The sequence below is a fragment of the Bufo bufo genome, chromosome 11 (genome assembly GCF_905171765.1).
Source record: "Bufo bufo chromosome 11, aBufBuf1.1, whole genome shotgun sequence".
NCBI classification, from domain to species: domain Eukaryota; kingdom Metazoa; phylum Chordata; class Amphibia; order Anura; family Bufonidae; genus Bufo; species Bufo bufo.
In genome coordinates, this window is record NC_053399.1 from 30,949,778 (window position 1) to 30,975,962 (window position 26,185).

The 26,185-nt window shown below is 43.6% G+C and overlaps 1 protein-coding gene across 1 annotated transcript in view; it reads left to right on the top strand.

Annotated features, from left to right (window-relative positions):
• Nucleotides 1–26,185, top strand: part of LOC120981723 (coiled-coil domain-containing protein 175-like) — a 40,779-nt gene that overhangs the window by 12,645 nt on the left and 1,949 nt on the right. The window contains exons 4-18 of the mRNA XM_040411381.1: nucleotides 2,835–2,970; nucleotides 4,914–5,142; nucleotides 5,540–5,662; nucleotides 7,043–7,152; nucleotides 8,118–8,199; nucleotides 12,597–12,733; nucleotides 13,518–13,628; nucleotides 13,719–13,790; nucleotides 13,895–14,030; nucleotides 15,396–15,527; nucleotides 16,828–16,966; nucleotides 17,070–17,149; nucleotides 21,554–21,706; nucleotides 25,188–25,290; nucleotides 25,876–25,919. Of these exons, the coding sequence (XP_040267315.1) occupies nucleotides 2,835–2,970; nucleotides 4,914–5,142; nucleotides 5,540–5,662; nucleotides 7,043–7,152; nucleotides 8,118–8,199; nucleotides 12,597–12,733; nucleotides 13,518–13,628; nucleotides 13,719–13,790; nucleotides 13,895–14,030; nucleotides 15,396–15,527; nucleotides 16,828–16,966; nucleotides 17,070–17,149; nucleotides 21,554–21,706; nucleotides 25,188–25,290; nucleotides 25,876–25,919 (1,787 nt within the window). The remainder of the gene's footprint in view (nucleotides 1–2,834; nucleotides 2,971–4,913; nucleotides 5,143–5,539; nucleotides 5,663–7,042; nucleotides 7,153–8,117; nucleotides 8,200–12,596; nucleotides 12,734–13,517; nucleotides 13,629–13,718; nucleotides 13,791–13,894; nucleotides 14,031–15,395; nucleotides 15,528–16,827; nucleotides 16,967–17,069; nucleotides 17,150–21,553; nucleotides 21,707–25,187; nucleotides 25,291–25,875; nucleotides 25,920–26,185) is intronic.

Below are 26,185 nucleotides of genomic sequence, written 5' to 3' on the forward strand. Positions count from 1 at the left end.
AGGAGACCTACGTCCACCACGCTTAGTCATGCTGGATCCTGATTTTTTTTGTGGACAAGACACACGAGGGTGGGCTCTGAAGCATATCGCACATAAATGCAGGAGTCTACACTGGCTGTAATGGCACGCCGAGTAATTAAAATTGTTGCAGGTCTGAGACTTCCCCAGATACTTGTCCACCCCCGGGACACTTTTGCTGACTGATGGCCCAGGAACACTACTAGCCTGCGACTGTGCTGGATTGTTGACATATGAGCACTAGTCTGTCATATGGGAGTAAGAGTTGCATTTAGAACAGGAAGGAGCTTTGAGGCCCGCAAAGTGTCTACAGAACAGTTCTGTATCCATATTGGACCAATCCACCGTGTGTTGGAATTGAGCCAACGCCGCTGCAGCTTTCGCTGAGAAGGAACGGTGATAGTCGTAAAAGGCGGACCCACCATATTTATAGGCTAGATCCACCACCTTGTACAAAAAAAGATCTAACAGAACAGACAACATCCCTGTACAGACTAAAGGCTAAGACGAATTCCGGTATGCTGAGTTTTCTATTCAACCTCACATCCTTAGATTTGAGAACAACCGAGACCTCCCCACAGACTATGGTCTTGTTGTCTGGCGCCTCGTGGGCTGTTATGAGTAAGGATGCTACGTTTTTTTTTGTGTTTTTTAATATCCCTACCCCGTAAGTGGAATGTGAGTATGCACCCACAATGCTACTGTACCTGGCAACTGCTTGCTTGCTGATGCAGTGAATGAAACGTAGCTGAACATGTTAAAACAAAGTATTAGCAACTGTACAATACCCCCTAGCCTCAAAATCCACTTCTGTGATGTATAGTAGCTTACTTGACCCTGATGCCAACGTGCCCACTAAGTATGTAGCCGCGTCTGCTGGTAAGAACTCGTGCAGCGGGTGGATAGAAGGAGCCACGAACCTATGGAAAGCATATATAACAAAGAACAGACCTATAGACAATTGACCCAGTAATTGGTAAGTAACGTATAGTTTTAAGATGCCCCCCACCAGTTCATGAGACCGCCATTAGGTGAGTTGCCGTGACCAGGATGAAACAATGCAACCAAGGCGCCCCTGCAGCCAGATACAACCCCTATGGGACTAAGTATAAACCTGTGTATACTGCCCCGTCCTATGATGTAGCACAATACTGGATATACACATGAGCCATACTTATTTTTTATTTTTTTATTCTGGCACAAGATGGCAAACACTCCCAACCACAAACAGAGTAACGTGGAGACAATAGTAAACTATGTGCTGTAATGACCCTGTCGGCCAGCAGATGGCGTGCTGATACAAGTTGAGGCAGCAGAGCACGGCTGAGAACATGTGGAAGCCGGCTCTGCCGCCCGCCGAGATGAAGCGGGTAAATACATGCGACGTGCCGATTCCCCCCTACTGCCCTGGGATGAGGCCGCAAGGCCCCGATCTTACCGCTGCCTGACGCAAATGCTCTCCCGGTGCCGATCGGGAGCCAGAGCCTGCTACTCACGTGCGTACCGCTGTGACCGGAAGTGACGCAAAACGAACCGCCGGTGCAGAAACGAGACACCGGTAAGGTGAGGAGGAGGCTGCAGCTTATAAGCAGCATAGCCCCGCCTCCCCTCACACAAATGCGGCAAATAGTCATTTGCCTTTAACATATGGTTAGGTTGTTATGTTTCTTAGTTCTTGAGAAAAGGACTGGAGATAGAGGGATGGTCCCTCCTTTAAAATGCGTTTCTGTTTCCTGTCCTGGGAAGGTGGAGGCGGTCTCTCTAGGGCTGCTGTCATAGGCTCAAAGAAAACCGATTACCGGTAAGTGTAATCCAATCTTTCTTCAACATGCATTAAATGAATGAAGAAAAGAATTACACCTACTAGGTATCCACACAACCATAATAACCTAAGAAATTAAAGGGGTTCTCCCATGACTGATGTAAAAATTTAAAATGTGACATAATATAGGACATGACAGTCTCTATCTAACAAATCTAGAACCAGCCCTGTGCCTCACATGGATCTAGAGATCTCCCTATTCATTGTTCCAATGGCTCTGCTGGACCTTCTTCAGGCTGGTAGCTTAGGAGGCCTGTTCTTTATTTTTATTTTTTTCTACTGCTCTCTCCGTATCACAGTTCAGGGGGTGTGTCCTTTTTTAAGAAGCGTGCTCCTTCTGCCGCAGTTCTCTCCATGTAACTGTCACAATAGGGCTGGTGGCATTTGAAGGATGGAATTGAGCATGTGTGTCCAGCTCAGTAGGTGGACATGCACATTATTATACATACTATACACCAGGGGGCTCCATTAATTAGGTATAGGGAATATCTAAAGACTGGAGCACTTTTGTAAAAGGAAGCCAGTTACAAAAGTAACAGTTTTTTTATGCTGCATTATTAAAGGGGTTATCTAAAGCTGTAAAGCCCCATCCCCAACAATGCCAGAACCCTCATACAGACAATACTTACCTGGTCCCCGATGCCTGTGTCCTCCTGGAGCTATCCTCGGCCATTGCTGCATCTCCCCGTCATGCAGATAACAACATCAGGTGCAAGGAGAGCGGGTCACCGTCGCGGCCAGCTATTGGCTGCACCCTTATCTCTGGATGTTGTGATCTGCAGGACAGGGAGATGTAGCGATGGGCGTGGAGAGATCCGAAGGCGTCAGGGACCAGGTAAGTATTGTCTGTATGATGGGTCCAGGCATTGTGGGGGGGGTTTACAGCTTTGGATCACCCCTTTAAATATTGGTTCCTTATGTCATGCATGGATGTGAATGAACCCACTGCATCAGTTTGTGATGAGTGACAGGGATGTGGCCTTACTGTCACTAGATGCTGTCACTAGCGCTCGGGAGTCCATTGCTTCAGAGAGGCTTCAGTTAGAAAACGAATTGAAACACATCAACCTGGAACTGGAAAGAACTGGAAAGAAGAGGAAAGATCTTGAAGAGATGAATGTAGTTTTGAGGTAAATTCTTCTACTTTGAACTGTTTTGTATGTTAGATGCGTGTTTATAGGAAGTCGTTTACTTAGGGCTTGATGTTTGGGCAGTGCGAGCGCCGTTGGATGATAAGACGCCTATCTACACAGGCAGATGCAAACTGAATCTGCAAGGAACGATCGCTACTGCAGTCATTCAGTTCTGATGATTATCGGCAGAACATCCCTGATTACACAGCGAGATGTGCTGATGATAATCGGGCATCTTTCATCCTAATTAAAGATGCCCATCAGCTAACAGACGAGCATCTGCTTGATTATAAAGGGGCAGTTGGCCGGAAAATCGTTTAGTCTAATAGGGCCCTTAGACTCCTATCACCCTGCACACTGCCGTGTGCACAGTCACTTCTGCACAATTCACATGGGTGTATATAAGCACAGAATTATGGACCTAATTATTGTTAGAAAACCCAACATGAGAGGTATATGTGTTTAAAGGGCATCTGTCAGCAGATCTGTCCCTATGACACTGGCTGACCTGTTACATGTGCGCTCGGCAGCTGAAGGCGTCTGTGTTGGTTCCATGTTCATATGTGTCCGCATTGCTGAGAAAAATGAAGTTTTAATGTATGCAAATGAGCTTCTAGAGCAATGGGGGCGTTACCATTACACCTAGAGGCTCTGCTCTCTCTGCAACTGCCGCACCCTCTGCACTTTGATTGACAGGGCCAGGCAATGCACACATCATTAAACCTGGCCCTGCCAATCAAAGAGGGTGCAGCACTTAGAGAGCAGAGCCTATAGGTGTAACGGCAACGCCCCCATTGCTCCTAGAGGCTCATTTGCATATATGAAAACTTCATTTTTCTCAGCAGTGTGGACAGATGTGAACATGGGACCAACACAGATGCCTTCAGCTGGCAAGTGCATGTGTAAGGCTACTTTCACACTAGCGTTTTTTGCGGATCCGTTATTCCGTTACAATAATACAACCGCATGCATCCGTCATGAACGGATCCGGTTATATTATGTCTTCTATAGCCATGACGGATATGTCCCCATTGACTTACACTGTGTGTCAGGACGGATCCGTTTGGTTCCACTTCGTCAGGCGGACAGCAAAACGCTGCAGGCAGCATTTTGGTGTCCGCCTCCAGAGCGGAATGGAGACTGATCGGATGCAAACTGATGCATTCTGAACGGATCCTTTTCCATTCAGAATGCATTAGGGCAAAACTGATCCGTTTTAGACCGCTTGTGAGAGCCCTGAACGGATCTTACAAACGGAAAGCCAAAACACGAGTGTGAAAGTGGCCTAACAGGTCAGCCAGTGTCATAGGTACAAAAACTGCTGACAGATGCCCTTTAACGGGATCATGCCAAGATGGACACAGATCACCTATCCACAGGATACGTTTCTGGCCTGTGGAGGTCCGGCCACCGGGAGAATGGAGGTCTTGCCTCCCTGTTTGAATAGAGCAGTGGTCGGCCCTACACACTGCTGTTCCATTCAAAGTCTATGGGACTGCTGAAGATAGCCAAATACAGTGCTCAGCTATATCAAGCAGTCCCATAGATATTGAATGAAGTGGCAGTGCACACGCTTAATCACCACTGCATTCATATAGGGATCGGGACCTCCGTTCTTACAAATGGCGGGACTTCCACCAATTAGACACTTATCCTGTGGACAGATGACAAAGTGTCAGTCTTGGTACAACACTTTAATGCCTTTTACATAATGACTAGACATCTTTACAGAAAGGGTCCGATCTCCTTTACAACATGTAGATCGTACTATTGACCGGCCATCGGGGTTCTGAGGATATGCTGTTTTTGTCTTGGAATAAATAAAGTTTCGATTTTGACTGGACTCCACCCTAGTGCTGGATTTTCCCCTTTTCTGTCAATATTCTATTGCTTTATCAGATGTGTGCTGAGAATATACAATGACTTTTCATTTCTGGTAGTCAACAGGGGGAAACCTTATGGGACGAACACAGAGAAGCAGTTGATCTACTAAACCAGCAGATGGCAGGCAAAGCCCATCAGAGTATTCTTGTCAATGAGACCCACACCAGGCGGAAAGAAGCGGAAGAAGCCGTAATTGAGTATCAGAACAAAACCGACGACCTGGAAGAGGATATGGCGATAGAAAGGCAGCAGTTCATTGAGGAGACTGATAGACTAACTGCCGAGGTGCACATAGTCATAAGATATGAACTTTCTGTTGCTTATGGATTGATACTGGCTTCATCCTCATGAGTCCCAACATCACTTTTAAGTATTTGCTTCTAGAAGTATACTTAATTTTATACTGTCATTTTGCTATATAAACCTTTATATGGGGCTTTGTAATATACTGAGTATTAATATGCGAGTAATATCAGCAGCACGTTGATTAGGTTCCTGATCATCCTATAATTTCAGCAATATCTATAAAATACCGTAGTTTAGCTGTTAAAGCAGTTTTAGGCGTTAGCCCTGTTGAATGGAGCAGAGTTTATATTGAGAAACTTGTACCCAAAACTGCATTCACAACTAAAATGTATTTGCCGTAAACGCATGCCCACTACGGGCGGTCATCTTTATGTAGATTGCGAAGACACAAAAAAAGACTGAAGAACAAGATGCCAGAAATGCAGAAAAGAAAGTATCTCTCAGCCAGAGGAGGTCAGTGCTCTTCGATGTGGAAGAGAAAATGAACACGGAGAAAGAGGTAAGTGACTGTAGATATCGGTAAACGGAGTCCGAGTGTAAAATGAGATATTAATGCAAATACAATTCCTAACATGCACTTTGCAGCAAACTAAATCGATTGGACTGGTATCAGTGTAAAACAGCAGCAAGACACAGGGGCCCACATTTAGTCATGTTAAAGGGGTATTCCAGTTATAACAGGATAGGGGATAACTATGAGATCGGTGGGGTTCCTACCGCTGGGACCCCACTGATCATGAAAATGGGGGCCTCGTACCCTGTGACGCCCTCCTAAAATGGACGGAGTGGCTGGCTATCCTGGAGCTCCCATAGAAATGAATTGAGCGGTGGCGTGCATTTCCGACCAGCCGTCCTATCTATTTCAGGGAAGCTCCACAGAGTATGGAGCTGCTGTAGGGCCCTCCCGATCGAATTGTTATCCCTTATTCTATGGATAATTTATTATAATATTATATGCCTTTAATGCACCTGGACACTGTCAGAAACGTGCCAGAAGTTTGCACAATTTGGGTCAATTTGGCGCAGCAAGTTCTAAGTTCTCAAGGGTGCGGCTTACCCGATGGGGGTGTGGTTTCATCTGAAATGGGCGTGGTCTAATAGTGCTCCACAATTCTGCCATAAAATTTGGTCTCCCATTAATCCAGCCAATAGTTGGTATAGCGTCATAGAAAGTGTCTATACCATCTGTGATAAGTCTAGTGCAGGTCTACATAGCTTTCCTAAGCTTACGCCCTCTATAGGATTAGTAAATCAGCCCCCCAAAGTAGTGTCACGTTATATACTCTACCCACATTGTGGTACTACAGTAAGTAGAACTGTAATGTGCCCATATTATGATGATATGGTGCTCTATGTAGTGTATTGCCTTCACATGTGGTATGATATTACCGGAACTGACGCTAGGGTAAGATCATCACCCCCGTCAGTACCCAATGTGATTTCAATACCACCGGTCATATTTTAAAAGTATCTTGCAAGCTTGATATCGCCGTTACAAACGCAGCAGTGATCAGGTGTAATTAGATCTCAGCCATCCCATTCACTTCAATGGGACGGTTCCTTTCCATTCAAGTGAATAGGAAGGTCATCAATAGGAATAGATCATCAATATAAAGAAAGTGGACAACCCCTTTAATTGTGGCACTGATGGACTCTGATTTGGCCTCCTGCCTGAAAAGTACAGTAGATTAAAAGATATTATGTGAGGCAGTAGCTTTTTGGCAGCCTCTTGAAGTTATTGCAGGTGTTCTGCTCCTGTCCTTAGCCCTGTATAGTCAATGAATCAGGTGAATTTGGAAGCCATAGATCGCAAATATAGTACTGTGTGTGATTTATTACAGAGAATACTGTGAAAGTTATTATTATTTTTTTTTTTTAGAATATATCTTCTATAAAGGGCAAGGTTTTACTTTTGCAAGCTTCACATGGAAGACTGACAAATAAACTAGACCTAGAGATGAAACAGTCAATGGATACCTCAAACAAAATGTGAGTTGTATGTCAGAGAGCACAGTATATACCACTGTGACCGTGATGGGAGATTACAGTGCGCAATTTCTTGCATATTAGAGCTATGGTTGTAGTGCGAGATGACATTAGTACAGACAGCGAAAATCTTTCTAATATATATTACATTCATATTCTCGTGGTTTCCCTATGGCTGCGACAGGAGGTTTAGGCTATGTTCACCTCCTCTAACGAGCAGGCAATTTTTGGGAACGGACGATTCGTTCCCAATAATTGCCCGCTCGGTCAGCCTTTGTAAAGGCGCCTTTAGATTTTGCATCTGGCGCTGCTATGCTGTGAGATCACTGCATATATACTGTGTTACTGTCATCGTAGATATATACTGTATATACCCTCTATGTAATACTGAGAGCTGTGTGTTCTCCTGAAGGACTGTACAGCAGGGCTTTAGCCCAAATCTGTCAATCACACAATTTTTACAACTGTCCTACCCAAATTTAGCTTCTCCCATTGTAAGCATTACAGACACCATAGAAGTGTCAGTACAGAATGAGTATCATATTTCTTCTGATTAACCAATGTTCCATTACTATGGCATTGCCATGTTACAGCATCTTTAAATATGTAACATCCTAATCCCTTCGGGCATAAAGTAAACTCATAAGTAAAGCATCTGTGATGGAAACTTTAGGGCTTGCATTTATTGCAGTCTGTTGCAATTTTTTAATTATTATTGCATTGTACTCATTTGGAGCTAAAAATCGATCAGTTTTTCCATAGTTATTTTATTAAAAAATGTGAGCCCCTGTCTCTGTACAGCCTTGAGATTCCTTAGTAGCAGACTGTATTTTTACTGTTTCCCATCAGGCTCAGCTGACGGCTTGTTAGCTCTGAGTATGAGTAAATGAGTAAAATGCTTCTGAAGGTGTAAATAGCCTTTAAGGGTATTTGTAATAACTTAAAAATTCTCTTTCTATCCTTCTTAGAGACATTCTAGAACTGCGCATGGCAAATAAGAAGGAGGATTTTTATAAGCAGAGCAACACTTTGAAGGATGAAATATCAAAGGTAAAAAGCGTTAAAAGTGTTATTGCAGTTATAATTTTTACGGTCATCATTAAAGGGGTTGTCTGGGTTTACGATCATCCTTAAAGGGGTTGTCCGGGTTCAGCTCCCCTTCACACATTTAGCCTATATCAGTGGAGCATCTGAGCATTTCTAGCTTTGATGGTTCCCTTTGCCCTGCATTGCATAGTGCAGAACAAGGGCTGTTTGTTTACTGCTGGTGACGTACCAGTTTTTTTTTCCAGTATGCTAGGCAGAGGCTTCCGCCTAGCAATGATCTCGGTGATGTTACCGGCACTAATGGGCGGTCTTTAGCACTGCTCTTATCACGTCTGATATGGCAGGTAACAGACGTGCAGTGCAGAGAGGAGGGAAGGAGGGTACCCTTTCACTAGGGAGAGGGAGGAGTGGTGACCCCTAACTTACCTAGCACTGGCACCTGGCGTCCCCAGACGGGCTGCTCACCCGTACGCCGTTCATGTGCCTCGTCCCTGGCTTACCCTGAAAGAAGCCCTAGGTAGTGAGTAGGGAGATGGGAGCACTAGTCCTCACCACTGACACCTAGGGTAACAACAGGGAGTGGACAAACAATACAAACACCACATATAATCCCCGAAGGGAGACAACAAACAGGAGAGAACCGGACATCCGACAGCACCAGTTCCAACTGTTCCAACAGCTCCACAGCAACTCCACCAGAGATCAGAATAGAAAATCTGGAAGGAAGGTCTGTCTATATATGGCCACAAGGGAAGTAGAAAGGGAGAATATATAGTAGCTGGGAGTGGCAGACAAAGAACAGCTGAAAGGAAAAGCTACCGATTCCTAAATGGGACAAAAAGGATTGCAAACCAAAGCAGGAAAACCTGGGCCAGAATCCATTCCCACAACTCTGTCATGGAGCGATCCCTTGAAACCAAGCGAGTAGCCACCCGCTGCGACCTTCTGACCTCAGGAACAACAGGGTCAGCAATAGGTCATGACACCCTCCTGACAGCTCTAGACTGTAAAACAGCCTAGGGCAGCGCTAAAGACCACCCATTAGTGTCGGTGACGTCACCAGGCTCACTGCTAGGCGGAAGCCTCCACCTAGCATGTCCATGAAAAGCCCAGTAGTGAAGTAAAAGCCCTTGTCAGGGCAAGGGGGGCATTGGAGCTAGTAATACTCCTATGCTCCACTGATACAGGCTAAATGTGTGAAGGCAAGCTTATGTCCAGGTTCAGCTCTGAACCCGGACAACCCTTTTAACACAATTTGATATAATCACATTAATTTACATTTTATGTTACGGCACTCAGAGGTAAAAAAAACAAAAAAAAAAAAAACAGCCCATATTGGTATAAAGGGAAGTTTGGAGTCAACTAAAATAGGACTACAGGGAATTGCATTATTAATTAATTAATATACGGTCCTGCAGATAGTATCTGTAGACAGTTCCAAGGGTTTTGATATCCCAGGTCATCTAGCATCGGAGGAGTCTGTGCAGAGGATGGGAGTGGTAGTGGCCCTGATGAATTGTTGTGTTATGGTGAACTCCCTCAGGACATTGCTCCCTGGGAATCGATGCAGTGGAAATGTAGTATTGAAGAATAGGGCCAGAATTAAACGTATACAAAGCCTTTTTTACTAACTGCAACGTAGAACTTCAAGTACATTCAGTAGCAGCAGATTTTGAATGCAATCCTCTGGCACTAATAAGGATTATGGCAGCAGGTTGGATGGCTGCAGTTTAGCACTAAGATGGCAATGGACTAGTAATGTTCTGGGTGATGGCTGTCTTAGCTGTAGTCCCTCACCTCACAGCAGTGTCCTCGTATGCTGGATTCAGCTGTTCACTGCTGTCTGTCTACTCATGGATTCACTTGAGGCTTAAGATAAAGTTGATAGAGAATCTGTAGCAAGAGCCCAGACGTGGGCCTTCTCTCCCTCCAGTGTCTCAGCAGGAACTCCAGCCCACTCCTATCAAGAGGGGAGGAACAGGGTGGTCAGCCATGTTCCTGGTTAACTCTTGCCATCCATATCCTTACTGGAACAAACATCCATAAACATATATAAATACATAGCAACACAGTAATAATACAAACTATATCTCTGAGGTATTTTTTAATTAAGCAGGCAATGAATATCCGGCACCGCCACCAATCAGCTGTGAGAGGAGGAGCGTCGGGGGGCCTCCTTACAGCTTACCAAGCACAGCGCCGTCCATTGGATAATGGCTGTGCTTGGTATTGCAGCTCAGCCATATTCATTTGAATGGGACTGAGCTGCGCCTAGGCTATGTGACCAATGAACGTCACTGGCCTAGGAAGAGGTCAAAGAACTCAGAATTCAGCTACGGTCAGGAGTGCAGGGAATCGGACCCCCGCCAATCTGATGTAGATTGCCCATCCTGAGAGGATATGTCAAGGATCAATATCAAAATCTCAGACAGCCCCTTGAAAGTGGCCATTAGACGCACCACCGGCCATTCATCTGTCTGTACCATACACGTGAGGTTGTCCCATTTAATCTTCCAAGGAAAAAGATTTTTGACGTCTATTTCATTTCTTACGTTCTACTGTCCCGCAAGATCCTTATTTTTGGTTGTCCCTTACGTGTCAATATCACAAGGAGGCAGCAAAAGGCCTGACAGTGGCCGAGGCTGCATCTAGATTTAAGATACAAGTAGATAAAGTAGCTTTACAAAATGTCACTGATTAATATTTCACAAGGTCAGACCAGTGCCCGAATATTATAGCGCGTTATTATGGAACACGTTTATCTTATTGATGTCTACTAAATAGCATTGCTAGACCTGAACCACGTTCTCCATTCATATCAGGTTTCAAATAAGTCTTAAAGTGATTTAAACGTATTCTCTATCCACAGGATAAGGGGATAAGTGTCTGGGCCCCCCTATTGATGACATGAGTGGGGGTCCTGTCCGGCCACATGAATGGAGTGTCTGTCAAGCATGCTAATCTCTATTGGACTGCTGGAGATAGCTGAGCACTGTACTTGGCTACCTCCGGCAGTCTCATGGACTATGAATGGTACAGCAAAGCACATACTCAAGTGCCTCTTGATGGAAAACAGTGGTGGTTTCAGCAGCTGGACCATCACAAATCAGACACTTTACCTTTTAAAGAGGATACATTTAAATCTTGGCACAACCCCTTTAAAGAAATGATACGTCCGATACGCTCACATACAGTAGATGTTGATTTATGTTGCACAGGTGAGGTGATGCAAATGCACAAAGTTTTACTACAATTCAAATGATTTTTTTTCATGAGAGAAACCGTTCGTATCGTGAGTAAAAGTCATCAGTCACCCTTTCCTGTCGGGTGTTTTAGGGTACTTTCATACTTGCTGCAGAGTGATCCGGCAAGCAGTTCCGTCGCCAATCTGCATGCAAACGGAAAGCATTTGTAGACTGATCCGGATGTGGATCCGGCTTACAAATGCATTGCAAGAACGGATCTGTCATCCGGAGAAATGGATCAGTTATATATATATATTTTTTTACATTTTTACCGTTCTGCACATGGACGGATCCGGCATTGTGGCATTTTGAATGGCGGATTCAGCACTGATACATTCCTATGGAAAAGTGTTCCGTTTTTTTTTTTTGGCCGGAGGTAAAACCGCAGCATGCTGCGGTATTATCTCCATCCTGAACAGTCACAAAGACTGAACTGAAGACATCCTGAACGGATTGCTCTCCATTCAGAATATCAAATTTCCGGTATAGAGACCCTAGGATGGAACTCTATACCGCAAAACAAAAACGCTAGTGTGAAAGTACCCTTAATTGCAAGAAAAGAAGTGGACGTATCTTGTAACAGTGGAGAATCTATACATCTGCGGTAATCTTAAAGGCTGAACTGACGGAACAGAATGAAAATTCAGAGCCTGCTCAAGGCTGCACAGAGACGGGAGTTCACAGTTTTTAATAAAAATTAGCAATTGAAAAAATTATTATTAGCTCAAAATTGGTACAATGCAATAAAAAAAATATATAAATTGCCCCCAAAGGTGTACATAGCCTTTAAATCTACCTGGATGTAGAAAATGGTTATAGGATGACATTGAGACATTGTATGTGCCTTGTGAAAAGTATTGACCGCCACTTGCCCTGACTTTTGGCTGTGACAGGTTTGCAGATGAATTACTGACCATGAGACAACTCTTTGTGTGTGGCCATCAGAGCTCCTGAAATCTGGTGTACAACACGTGTCCGTGTAGATCTCAGGCAATATAAATCCACAGTACTTGTGCCTTTTCCTTGTTTTATGCACACCCTTGCACGTCATTACATGATGCATTATCATTTATTATTATTATTGGACATTATAATGTCACACGGCTTTACACTCAGTTCAGAGGGTTGTGGTTCATATGTATGCTTCACTCCTAGTTAGATGAGCAAATGAAGACTGCTGAAATATTACATGAATCTCTTGTAAAAACGCATAAAGATTTGAAGCTGAAATACCAGACGGCCTCTGCGGAGGAAGACAGGCAGCATGCGATGAAGAGAGACACGGCTAAACAGTAAGATTGCATTCGTTTCATACCAAACATCTGTGTGTATAAAACCAAAGGCAGTATAAGCCGGTGGCAGGCAAGGGAAACCGTATTACATGGGCCTGTAATGTGCCATGTGCATCTGTCAGCAGGTTTGTCCCTATGACACTGGCTGACCTGTTACATGTGCGCTTGGCAGCTGAAGACATCTGTGTTGGTCCCATGTTCATATGTGTCCGCATTGCTGAGAAAAATTATGTTTTCATATATGCAAATGAGCCTCTAGGAGCAATGGGGGCGTTACCATTACACCTAAAGGCTCTGCTCTCTCTATAATTTCCAGCATGCCAGGACAGTCTACAGTTATCAGCCTACAGCGGGGCATGGTGGGAGTTGTAGTTTTACAACTGCTGGAGGGCCGCAGGTTGATAGATCATAGCTATACAGACACACCAAACACTTATAGCCTACCACCGATTAAAGGGAATGTGTGACCAGGGAATTTCCTGTTATACTAGGCACAATGGCTTGAAGGACTGGCTCAGCTGAATGTAATGCTACCATTTACTTAGCGATCCACTGCTTCATTGTGGGGGAAAAGTGCCGCGTTTCTGTAACCTCCAGTAATCTGGGATATTGGTAATACTGTATTTATCGGGTTTATCTTGGTGGTTTGGATACTGAGACTTTGATTTTTATTGTTTTAAACTTACAATTCAAAGAGAGACATAGTTACAGTACCGTGAAAAGACTGTGGCCATGTCTGTCGTGTCACACAAGTGATTAAAGAGGACTTTTCTCACGTTAAAAGACTTGAACAATCAAGATCGGCCCTTGACGAAAAACAGGAACTTTTAGGAAAGCTAAAAATGGAGCTGACAGAAATGGAAGGCGACACTGAAAATCTGTTGGAAAGTATGAGGTAGGTCACTAAAAACAGTACGTTCGTAGCATTTTAACATACTGTATGTGCAGTGCATCACACCTATCACGAGGTCGCTCTGTATTACAGAATTTCTATGGGGCAGCTAGCCACTCACGTGGAAGAACTCAGGCAGAATCTTACAACTGAACGTCAAAAAAGGTTGGATGGGAATATTCTCTGTACATTCATAATGGCTCATGGCGTGTTTCATCACTTTTCTTTAGTATTTTAATCTTTTGCCTCATTCTACATTTTTATCGCAGAATGAGTATCCAGATTAAAAAGGGTGAAGTGACCAAGGAGATGGAGCTTTGGAAACTCTTTGAGGAAGGGTCCATCACTGAAATGAAGAAAAGAATTCAAAACGGACAAAATAAAAAAGTTTTTTTAACAAATGAGGTGAGGCAAAAGCCTAAAGACCATATGGGAGTCCAGTTCGCTCCATGGAGGTACCCCTTTATCGTTGTGTCTGTGTTCATAATACCTCACATAGGGGCTCCTGGGAGTCATGTTCTATCACATTGTACAGTAATAAACTGCTTGATAATAGTGGTTTTATCCATCACATAACTTTTTTTTTTAACACCATTGAGGTAGTACATTGACTTGCCTGTACACAGTGCAACCAGGATCTTCATGCGGATTGACGCAAGTTATTGGGCTGCACCTTAAAATGTACCTCCAGTTATAAACAAGTTTTCATAAATGAATAGTACAGGTGATAAAAGAAACTTTGTAATATATCTTATTAAAGATTATGCTTCCTCCTGGGCTTCTCAGGCTTTTTTTTCTCCTCCTTCCCTTCACTTAGCCTCTTATCTCTTGTAGCACCCATCTCTGTCTCCAGGCTCACGTAGAAAAGTCTTTGGAGGGAAGAGGAGGCTCCTGTCAGCTACTAAGTGATTTAGTAACTCATCTGAACAGTGGTACAGCCATATCCTAAAAGATAAAAGTTAAAAGTGCCAATTGTAGCAGGGCTAATAAACTTCTGTTTTTGTGTCTCTCATCCAGCAGCCTTCTCCCTCCTCCTCTCTCTATAGATGTTAATGTCTAAAGCAGGAAAGAGCAGAGCAGCCTGATAAAAGCAGATATACGTCTTTTTCTTAAAATATATTACAAAGTTTCTTATATTCACATGCACTATTCATTTATGAAAAGTTGTTTTATAACTGAAGGTGCGCGTTAACCTATGGCAAGTATGCTGAGCAGAGCAGGAGATGTGTGGACTATTAGGAAAACAGATGTATGGATAACTGTTCTGCCACCTACATGAACAGTGCTGGCCAATCCAAGAATATGGTTGGACAAGTAGGAAGTGTCTTGGGCTCTGAGAAGCGGTGCAGCCATCTTGGATGGCCGAACAGGAGCCTGAGAATTAGCGGATCTGAAATTGATAAGAAGAAATGGAGGTCACCATGTAAGCGTTCTGTTTGTCCCCCAGTAAATGTTTTTTTTATATATTTTTTTTTCTTAAACTGGAGGGTCCCTTAAAGTAATAAATATGCATACAAGCATTAATATTACATATCCATGACCGCAACTTCAACTCTAAAATCCTTGTCTGACTTTCCATGATCACCAACTAATGCCTTAGGCTGTTAATTATAATGGGTTTAACATCGTCATATTGTGTAAAGCTTTAAAACCATTTCTGATTTCATGTAGAAAGTTAAATATATGTGTATGGCAACACAAAGTACCACAAATATGGAGGATAGAGGTACGTACTGAAGATGTTGTGTTTTTTTGTGTGTGTGTTTCTAGGGCAGCCGTCTCCAGGGAGAAATAGAGAAATGGGACAAGGAGATCTGCAGCATAAATGAAGAACAGACAAAAGCAAGCAAGGAATATTCTCATCAAGTACAAAGTCTTAAGGATCAGATAAAAAATCTGGAGGTGAGATAAAATGTATAAAACTTTAGCTGGCCATACAAGATGAGATAGTTTTGCATTCGGCCAACAGCTGTGTCTCTCAATCCTCCCATACATATGCATTTTTGGCTCGGATGATCATGCATATGTCGTAAATAGAGAGAGGAGAGAAAGTGGCCAGATCTGCTAGACTCCTTTCTCCTGAAAACAAAAGGATCGAGTAGTTGAAATTCAACATGCCCAATGCTTATTTACCTGGATATCAGCTGTTGGGGAGAGACAGGAGGACACCATATACATTAGATGCTCGGATACACCCAACAAAAACGGTGGGTTAGGCTGATATATATCTAATATTTATGGGCAGGTTCTCCCATGACTAATGAAAAAAATGAAAATCATGACAACCTCTTTCTAACAAAGCTAGAACCAGCCCCGTACCTCATGTGGATCCAGAGATCTCCTCATTCATTGCTGTGCTAAATTTGTATCAAGCGGAAAACTTAAGGGGAGTGTCTTTTCTGCTGCAGCTAAGGGGGCGTGTCCATGCTCTCCCTATCACAGCTCAGGAGGCGGTTGAAGGATGAAACTGAGCATGTGCGGCCATCTCAGGGAGCAGGTCAAGGAAATAAGAAAAAAAAAAAAAACAGCAGGTGGCGCTATACAGATACATTTTATCAAATAACTCAGTGGCTATGCTAAATATTTAATTACATGCAATTACAAAAGTATTCAGCTCCAGGTGCTGGTTTGAAAACTGTAGAATATTTTTTTGTGGGACAACCCACACAATATTATTTATTTTACTCACTTATAGAGTGCTGACATATTGCACAGAGCTCTTCAGACATTGCTTCCCCCAATTGAGCCTACACTTTAATTTCCCTACCAATATGTCTTTGGATTGTGGGAGGAAACCGGAGTACCCAAAGGAAACCCACACAAATGAGGAGAACATACAAACTCCATGCAGTTGTTGTCCTTGGTCAGATTCAAACCCAGGATCCCAGCACTCACAGGGCAACAGTGTTAACCACTGAGCTGCCAGCAATAAGTCTAATTCTAGCAGTGCAAGTTAAGAAATTAAATGAGTGATCTGACTGTTACTGTGGCAAAACTACAACTTCCTTCTGGTTCTGACATCCGCAGTCATGCTGTAGCCCGAAGTTGTAGTTTTGCAGCAGCTGGAGAGTTAGAGGTTGACTCCAAACTCATCAATACACACAAAAGCTCAAAATATTCCGTTCAGAGGCAGCTTTTCTTTTTTTTTTTTGGGATAATCTTCTAAAACCACATGTAATGTTATGCCTTTATGTGGTTGTAGGAGAAATTGAAGATTTCCATTTCAAGTCTAGAAAATGAGCAGCAGGATCTGGCCAAGAACATTCCCATCATGGAGGCGGCAGAGGACACTTACAACAAGGAGCATGACAACTATGAAGACATTAAAAAGAAAGCTAGTGGTAAGGAAGCTTAGCAGGAGATATACAGATGTACAGATAACTGTTCTGCCGCCTACAACTATTATTCAGTGAGTAACAGAAAACATTTTCTATTTAAATACAGCCATGAAAAGCAAACAGAAATCCTTGGCGGGATCCATTACTACAATTACAAAGGATATTGAGGCGAACTCTAAACTAAAGGTAAAGTAAGGGGGCATTCACACGAAACGACTGTACTTTCGGTCCACATCCAATCCGAAAATAGGCATTTCTAACAAAGGGTGGGATGTGCTGATCTGGTAAATGGGGAAGCACACGACCGGTATCCGTGTTTTGTTGATCCGTAATTTTCAGACCGCAAAACGGATACAGTCTTGTGAATGCCCCCTAATTGTGCACCATCTATCAGATTTGTCAGAAGTTTTCTTTTCTGTTTTACAAGGCAGATAACGCTACTTTCACACTTGCGTTGTTGTTTGCCGTTTGGTCCTCATGCATTCTGAATTGAAAAAGATCCATCCAGGATGCATCAGGATGTCTTCCTGTCCAGCAGCATTCCGTTTTGTAACCAGATACAAAACCGCTGAAAGCTGCAGTTTTATGTCCGGTCATAAAAACGAAAAAAAAGGATCCGACACTCAAAACAATTTAAGTCAATGGTGACGGATCCCTTTTTATTTAGGAGCCTGAAAAACTGGATCTGTAACCCATTGACTTTCAATGTATTTAGTGACGGATCCGTTTTTTCTGTTTTTTGATTTCACACAACCGCATCCTAATTGAACAGAAGCATCCTGATGTGCAAAATCAAAACGGATCCATTTAATTCCGGTATTGAGATTCTCTGCTGGATCTTGATACCGGAATTAACAACGCAAGTGTGAAAGTAGCCTAACAAGTCTGAGAATACTGAAGTTTTGTAGATGGCAGGCAGGTCAATCAATTCTGCATTTTCTTCTATGGAGGATGGAAGGTTTACCAGATGCACATTTGTTCGCCTTTAGTGCTAATCTTTCTAAAATGCCAGGAAGTTTTAGGTTTTCTTTACAGTTCCCATTTACTTCAATGTCATGGTTTGACTGCTGGGAGACATAGCCAACACAAGAACAGGGGTGCCATGAGTTGCCTGGGTAAATGCAGCTATAAGGTACATGTTTGGCCACCACTCCATTTATAATTATGGGACTGACGCAGATAGCCGTGCGTTGTACTCAGCAGTCCTATAGATGGGGAATGGAGGGCTGGTTAAGTATGCACACTACCACTCCATTCACATATATGGCTCTGAGGCACCATTTCTTACAATCACTGGGGTTCTAGAGGTCGGACCCCTATGAAAGTTGATAAATGCTGTTCGTGAGCCAACCCTCTTAATAGTAATTAAATCAGAGGATTGGTCTAAGTTGACAACAGGGTTGTTACGGTTCCTTGTCAGTGGAGCACTGACATAGTACAATCAGTGCTGACAGCATCTGACTGAAGGAATAACAGAGGAACAATAGGAGTTATGATAAAAGGTGCCACAGAAATGATTTATGACAGGGGTGCACCATCCGCGGGCCACATGTGGCCCCCAGAACCAAGTTTTGCAGCCCCTGTCTTGCTGGGCAGAAACACAGCTGATTGTGCGATCAGCTGTATTTCTGCCTGAAGCGCAGCACGACAATGGATGCCAACTCCTGCTCCTCCACTGTAGCAGGAGCAGGTCGGGCTCCTGGCTGTAGGTGACAGCGGAGAGCCGAGGAGAGGGCAGAAGCGCTTTATCAGCGCTTCTGCCTTCTCCTAAGATAGATGAGCGGCACGATGAGCGGCTTGGGGCAGAGGAGCGCAGAGCTGCAGGGTCAGGAAACCCTGATCAGCTCTGCCTTCTGCAAACTCCCAAAGGAGGCTGGTTTTCCTTGTAACTGGGGTTCCTTTGTCTCCCAAAGGTCTTTCAGTGACCTCTTGGGGACAAATTATGTGAAGAAAATCTATTTAAAAAAAAGTTAAAAAAATTATAAAAAATAAATACATTTAAAATTAAATAAAAAATATAATAAAATACAAATAAAATATGTGGCAAAAAAACCCATAAAAATAAAAAAAGGAAAAAGTGCAAAATAGGAGTGTTCACTGTCCCCCAACAGTCTTTTTGTGAGCATTTGGGGAACATATTATGTGGCAAAAATTAGGGGTGCACCGAAATGAAAATTCTGGTCCGAAACCGAAAATTCAGGATGCCCTTGACCGAAAACCGAAACCGAAACTGCCTTTTTGCCCAAATACTTTTAAAATACTTTTTTTTTAATGATTTTATTAATAATTCTTTTTCATGAATGAAATTCATCTGTGGGTGGCGCTGTTATGGAGAGGGGGATCTGTGGGTGGCGCTGTTATGGAGAGGGGGATCTGTGGGTGGCGCTGTTATGGAGAGGGGGATCTGTGGGTGGCGCTGTTATGGAGAGGGGGATCTGTGGGTGGCGCTATGGAGAGGGGGATCTGTGGGTGGCGCTGTTATGGAGAGGGGGATCTGTGGGTGGCGCTGTTATGGAGAGGGGGATCTGTGGGTGGCGCTGTTATGGAGAGGGGGATCTGTGGGTGGCGCTGTTATGGAGAGGGGGATCTGTGGGTGGCGCTGTTATGGAGAGGGGGATCTGTGGGTGGCGCTGTTATGGAGAGGGGGATCTGTGGGTGGCGCTGTTATGGAGAGGGGGATCTGTGGGTGGCGCTGTTATGGAGAGGGGGATCTGTGGGTGGCTCTGTTATGGAGAGGGGGATCTGTGGGTGGCTCTGTTATGGAGAGGGGGATCTGTGCACTGTTATGGAAAGGGGATATGTGCACTGTTATGGGCATAACAGTGCACAGATCCCTTTCCCCATAACAGTGCACAGATCCCCCCTCCCCATAGCAGTGCCATAGACCGATCCCCCTACCCATAACAGCCCCGGCCCTGCTGCTCACAGCATCACTCACTGCATCTTTATTTTACCTTACAATCGTGACGCTCCAGTAACAACTCTGCAGGCAGAGCGGAGGGCGGCGTAACGTCACTTACTCACGTGACGCACCTGCTCCGCCCACTTTATGAAGGAGGCGGAGCAGGCGCGTCACGTGAGTAAGTGACGTTACGCCGGCCTCCGCTCTGCCTGCAGAGTTGTTAGTTACTGGAGCGTCACGATTGTAAGGTAAAATAAAGATGCAGTGACAAAGTAAACCGCCCGCCCGGCGCCCGCCCGCAGATGGTGGGTGACAAATCCCACACCCCATATTTTCGGCCGATATGTAACAATATCGGCCGAAGTGGATTAGGTGCATTTTCGGCCGATATTTTCGGCTGCCGGAATTTTGGTGCACCCCTAGCAAAAATATATTTAAAAAAATAAGTAATAAACCAATTATAAAAAAAAAAAATAATAATAATAATAATAATAATAATAATAATACAATAAAATATAAAAAGAAAAAGTATAAATAAAAAAAAAAGGGTCAGTGTCCCCCAAAGGTCTTTTTATGACCTCTTGGGGTACATATCATGTAGCAGAAATATATTAAAAATTAAGTTAAAAAAATAAAATAAAATTCATAAAAGAAAAAAAAACCACACCAACCAAAACAGTCACCATTACCACCCCATTCACGTGAAACTATACATATTATATAACCAAAAGGCATACGTAACATAGGGAACTAATTATAATAATTTATTTTAGTGTCAATTTGCATATTTAAAGACTAAGGAGCTATAGTTTGAGAAAAAATACTTTTTAAACATGTTTTGTACAGTTTCCCCCAAATAAAAACTAAATTATAAAGCCCTATGTGTCACGTAAAAAATTTTTGCAAAAATTATTTTGGTAGTTCAACAAATAAGATGGTTCCACTGCCTCCATCTTCCGGTCCCCACACTATTTACACCTGGCAGAGCATGGCCATGGTCACATGCACCTCTCCAGCCAATGACTGGCTTTAGCAATGACATGCTGCTTGTGGCCACATCACCGCTGAAGCCAGTCATTGGCTGGAGAGGTGCATGTGACCATGGCCATGCTCTGCCAGGTGTAAATAGTGTGGGGACCGGAAGATGGAGGCAGTGCGGAGGACCAGAGCCGCGAGGGGCAGGTAAGTATAACTCTTGAGGTTCAGGGGCTATGCTGCAGCACAATATTCGGGACAATTACTGGGAAAAAGTGTTTATAGGAGCGCCCATATCTTATATCTGGCCGGTAAAATCGTGCCGCTGATCAGTCGATAAACAAGGAATCGCTCGTATGCCGGCTGATTTGCATATTTTATCAGGATGAAAGGCTTACAGTTATCAGCAGCACATCTCCTTGTGTAATCAGGGATGGGCTACCAATAATCAATATAACTAAATGAAGGCGGAATGACTGTGGTAGTGATCATTCCTTCTCAATCACTTTGCGTTGGCTTGTGTAATAGACTGATGCAAATGAGCGCCGATCGACATTTTTTCTTATTTGCGGCCCCTTGAAATAGAGCGATGTGACAATGCCGCCCTCAGACCAAAAAAGGTTGTGCACCCCTGGTTTATGAGGTATATGAGTAATTAGTAAAACAGACATCTTAGGAGAACTGATGGGTTATCTTTAAAACTGCTCCATCAGGACACGAAGAAGGCTTCCTTAAAGGCTCTTAGAAAATCAGCTTTTCAAAAACTTCAAGGTGACCTGTCAACGTTAAAACTGATTGACAAAGAAATTTATGAAGCAAACCGAAGGCTTGAGCTTGTCATCATGGAGAACTGCAGGCTGAAACTGGTAAGTAGTAACTTTCCAGGACCAGAGTATTGAGTACCTGTCCTCAGGATAGATCATAAATATCAGATCAGTGGAGTACCTGGATCTTGGCACTCCTCTGATCAGTTCTTTGAATGTGTCACAGCCCTAGTGTGAGCGCTTTGTTTATATCAGTCTATCTGCATGCTATACACTTGCATCTTACATATTGCATCTTCATCCCACTCAGGTGAGATGAATATTAGCCCTTGGTGCACTGACCTGTGGAGGGCCTGTGTACATACACATTAGTCAAGCAGAACATGCTGAGCTGCAGAATAAAACTTTAAAGGGGTTCAGCTCTGAACCCTGACATATCCCCATTTTCAGCCAGGCAGCCCCCTGATATGAGTATTATTTTTGAAGTATTATTTTTGAAACCTCAAGGGCTCATAACCTAACTTGACCCAGGTTTGAGGTGAATTTAAAATATCACTTTTATTAGTAATCATTAAAATGGCTGTGAGTAAAACACAAGTTTAAAAACCCTGTTCGCCACTCCAGTGTGTGATGCAGGTGACTGCTTGACGGTGGTGGAGATGTGCACCCTCTCCTCCCGCTCTGCAGTAATCAATACAGTGTTGTCTTATGGGTCAGTTTATTCACTGACACCCACATACATCTGAGTCGTAGCCGATACTATCTGACACTATGTCAATAGCTGTCAGATTGGAGATAACTATGAAGTCAATCACACTCTCACACGCACAGCACTCGCTATGCTGACTGACTTAATCCTGAACTTCAGTTAGGCTGCCTGACTTATGCTGTATCGATTTAATCAAGTGCGCTGTCTGTTGCTAATTGACCACGTTCTGACTAACTAACAACACTGGGGTTGACAAACAGACATTAAAAACTGTATCTGCCCCCTGACATCTTTCCCCAGTGACCTGGCTTCTTCAGGGGTACGGGCAGAGTTGAGGACACTAGCCACATATGGGATATAAATAACCCCTAATTCTTGATTGAAAAAACAATGAACCTGTCACTATAGGTAGGTAAGCGGGGGAAATAACCAAACACGGGAAAACAAACAGAACAAACGACTAGGCCCAAAAGCTAGGGAGAAAGGGGTCACCTCCTAGCGATCCCTAAAAGCTTTCCCTAAACTGCTGTGCCCATGTGCATACCCTTAGGGTGGATATGCACATGCCCTCGTGCCTAAACCTAAACACCATGGGCAAACCCTAAGCAGCAGGGAAAAGGGAAGAGGCAACCTGCTTCTTCTAAACCAGGAGGAAGCAAGCGTCTCCCTAGAGGCCTAGATAAAACACACAAAGGGAAATGAAGGAGAGGACTTATCTTGAGCAGAGCTGGAGCAGACAATCCACCACTAATCAAGATCTCCCAGGAAAGAACTATAACCCGCACAGGCCACTGGGGAGGGGGAAAGGAGGGGTAAATAGCCTCACTAACAATGAAACCCAGTACACCTGAGGGAAGGTGGATCCAGCTCAAACCCAAATCAAAACAAACAAAGAAGTCAGACAAGTGCAGCCAGTCTGACAGACCTCCGCACATTCACAGGGCAAGGCGTGACAGAACCACTCACAGAATCCAGGAAAGGTCAGATTGGAGAAAGAAACCTATCAGCTGCTAGATTTGGGCACGCCTCTCACCACCGCTGGACAAATCCCAGAGCGGCGGAGGGAGTGCCCACGTCACGTGATGCGCAAACCAGCTCTGCGCGCTGACTTAGAAACGAAACACCTAACCATTAGTGAGTGCGCATGATCTGCGCAAAGGGCAGATGCGCACAGACTTCTATGTAAGTATAATGTTACATACCAACAGCTAGCTGGGCATGACTTGCGCCCTGCGCAGATGCGCTCAGACTTTAACAAAAAGGGGGGGGGGGAAGATAACATTGAGCTATATTATGGACTAAGGAGGTATTCTCCTAATAGAGTGAACAAACTTGTGCCATTAATGACAAAGGGACATATGCATGCGATGCCCGCAGGGTGCATCAGAGAATACAATCAAAAATCAAAACCACAAACAATATATACATTGTTTCGAGTGTGATTAGGGGTGAGTATTTTACCCACACACAGGGGAAAGATTTTCTATTAATGTTTTTTTCACATGCAGCAGTAATTTTGTTATATACAGTACATCTTGATATGCCCTTGCGGACTAGTGTATGTCGGTGAGACTTCTACCAGAATGGAGGATCGATTTTGTAAACACAAATCGACCATAAGAAAAAAAAAATCTGTTACTTCCCATACCTTATCATTTTGACAAATGCCGGCATAACATCTCGCAACTGCGCTTTCAGATCATAGAACAAATACCTTGTCCTCGGAGAGGGGGTGATAGGGTTAAATCCCTCAAGAAAAGAGAAGCTTTTTGGATCCATAGACTGCAGACCCTGGAACCAAAGGGGTTAAATCGGGACTATGATCTAAATAGCTTCCTTTTGATGTATAGTTCACCTCGCGCACACATTTTAACTTTTGTGATTAATTGTGGTCTTTTTCCCCCGTCGTTTTGATGTATGCGGGTGCCAGTGAACAAACTGACTCATAATCTTAAATCTGACAGCCATTGACATAGTGTCAGATAGTATCAGCTACGACTCAGATGTATGTGGGTGTCAGTGAATAAACTGGCCCATAAGACAACACTGTATTGATTACTGCAGAGCGGGAGGAGAGGGGGCACATCTCCACCACCCTGTATCCCACACTGGAGTGGCGAACAGGGTTTTTAAACTTGTGTTTTTTGCTCACAGCCGTTTTAATGATTACTAATAAAAGTGATGATTTAAATTCACCTCAAACCTGGGTCAAGTTAGGTTATGAGCCCTTGAGGTTTCAAAAATAATGTTGTCAATGCACCTTTACCCAGGTTAGGTCCTTAAGAGACTGATACGAGTATCGGAGAATTTCATGTTCCCATGCTCCTACAGCGCAGGGCAAGGGCTGTTTGTTTATATTTTTTTACACTGCTAGACGGAGGCTTCCGCCTATCAGTGTTCCCGGTGATGTCACCGGCACGGATGGACGGGCTTTAGCACTGCCCTAGCCGTTTTATAGGCTAGGGCAGCGCTAAAGCTCGCCCATTAGTGTCGGTGACTTCACCGGGCTCACCTATCTTTACCCATAGAGAGACTGGAACGTCACCAGATCTCAAAAAAAAAAAGCCCTGAATCGCGCAGGGAAAAAGGAGAGCATCGAAGCATGAAATGCTTCGATGCTCATATCAGGGAGGCTGCCTGGGTGAAAATGGGGATATGTCCGGGTTCAGCTCTGAACCCAGACACCCCCTTTTAAGGAAAAATAGAATAGCAGCCTGAGCCTCTGATATGACATAAAATAGATATCATATATTTCCAGATGCACTATATATATATATATATATAAGTGTTTGTATTCAGGGATCTTTTCACCTATAGCCTCTGGGTGCTTCATATAACATGTCAGTAACTGTTGTTATGATGATCCCTTTACAGCAAAATGCACAATATAAAGAAGATATCAGTGCCATCATTAGTGAATCCCAAAAACACCTATCAGCTACAAGTCACCTAGAGAAATACCAGGCATCTCTCATTGGTAAGTGCTGGAGAATATGTTTGGGTGGCAGGTATGTTGCAATCACAAGAAGTATATAGTCACGTAACTCACAATCATTTCCGATTTAAACATAATTTATTTTCTACATTTTAAAAGTTCTCCCTCATTCAAAAAATATTGGTTTGAGAAAAGGCCGGACACTATAAACACATACAACCTTCACACAAGAAATCACTTCTGCGGTTACATTTTCTTTAGAGACCAGGAACACATTTGCAGAAATAGAGGACATATTGCATCATACCAAGGCCTCATGCACACGACCGTTGTGTGCTTTGATGTCCGCGTCCGTTCCGCAATTTGCGGAACGGCATGGACAGCCATTGATATAAGTGCCTATTCTTGTCCGCAAAACGGACAAGAATAGGACAGGTTATATTTTTTTTTTGCGGACCACGGAACGGAGCAACGGATGCGGACAGCATATAGAGTGCTGTCCGCATCTTTTGCTGCCCCATTGAAGTGAATGGGTCCGCATCCAAGCCGCAAAAACTACGGCTCGGACCAAGACAGTCGTGTGCATGAGGCCTAAGAAAGCAATTCTGAATGCATGTATCTTTTCAGAGCATCTGCATGAAGGTTGGGATCAAGACAAACTTGTCTGTGGTGTAAGTATTTATTGCAGTCATTTTTATTCCTATAGACTAAACATGAAATGGAAACAATAACATGTTATTAAAGTGGATCTGTCATCAGACTATGCTGCTCCATGTCCTATTAGCCAAAACGGCACAAAAATATTGGGCCATGTGGGTAATAGGAGCAACAAAAGGATACAGTGGACACTGGGGGGGATATTTATCAAGACCGGCATATTGTATGTTGGTCTTGATTCCTCTTGTACTGCCGGAGGATGTGCCAAATTTACACAGAG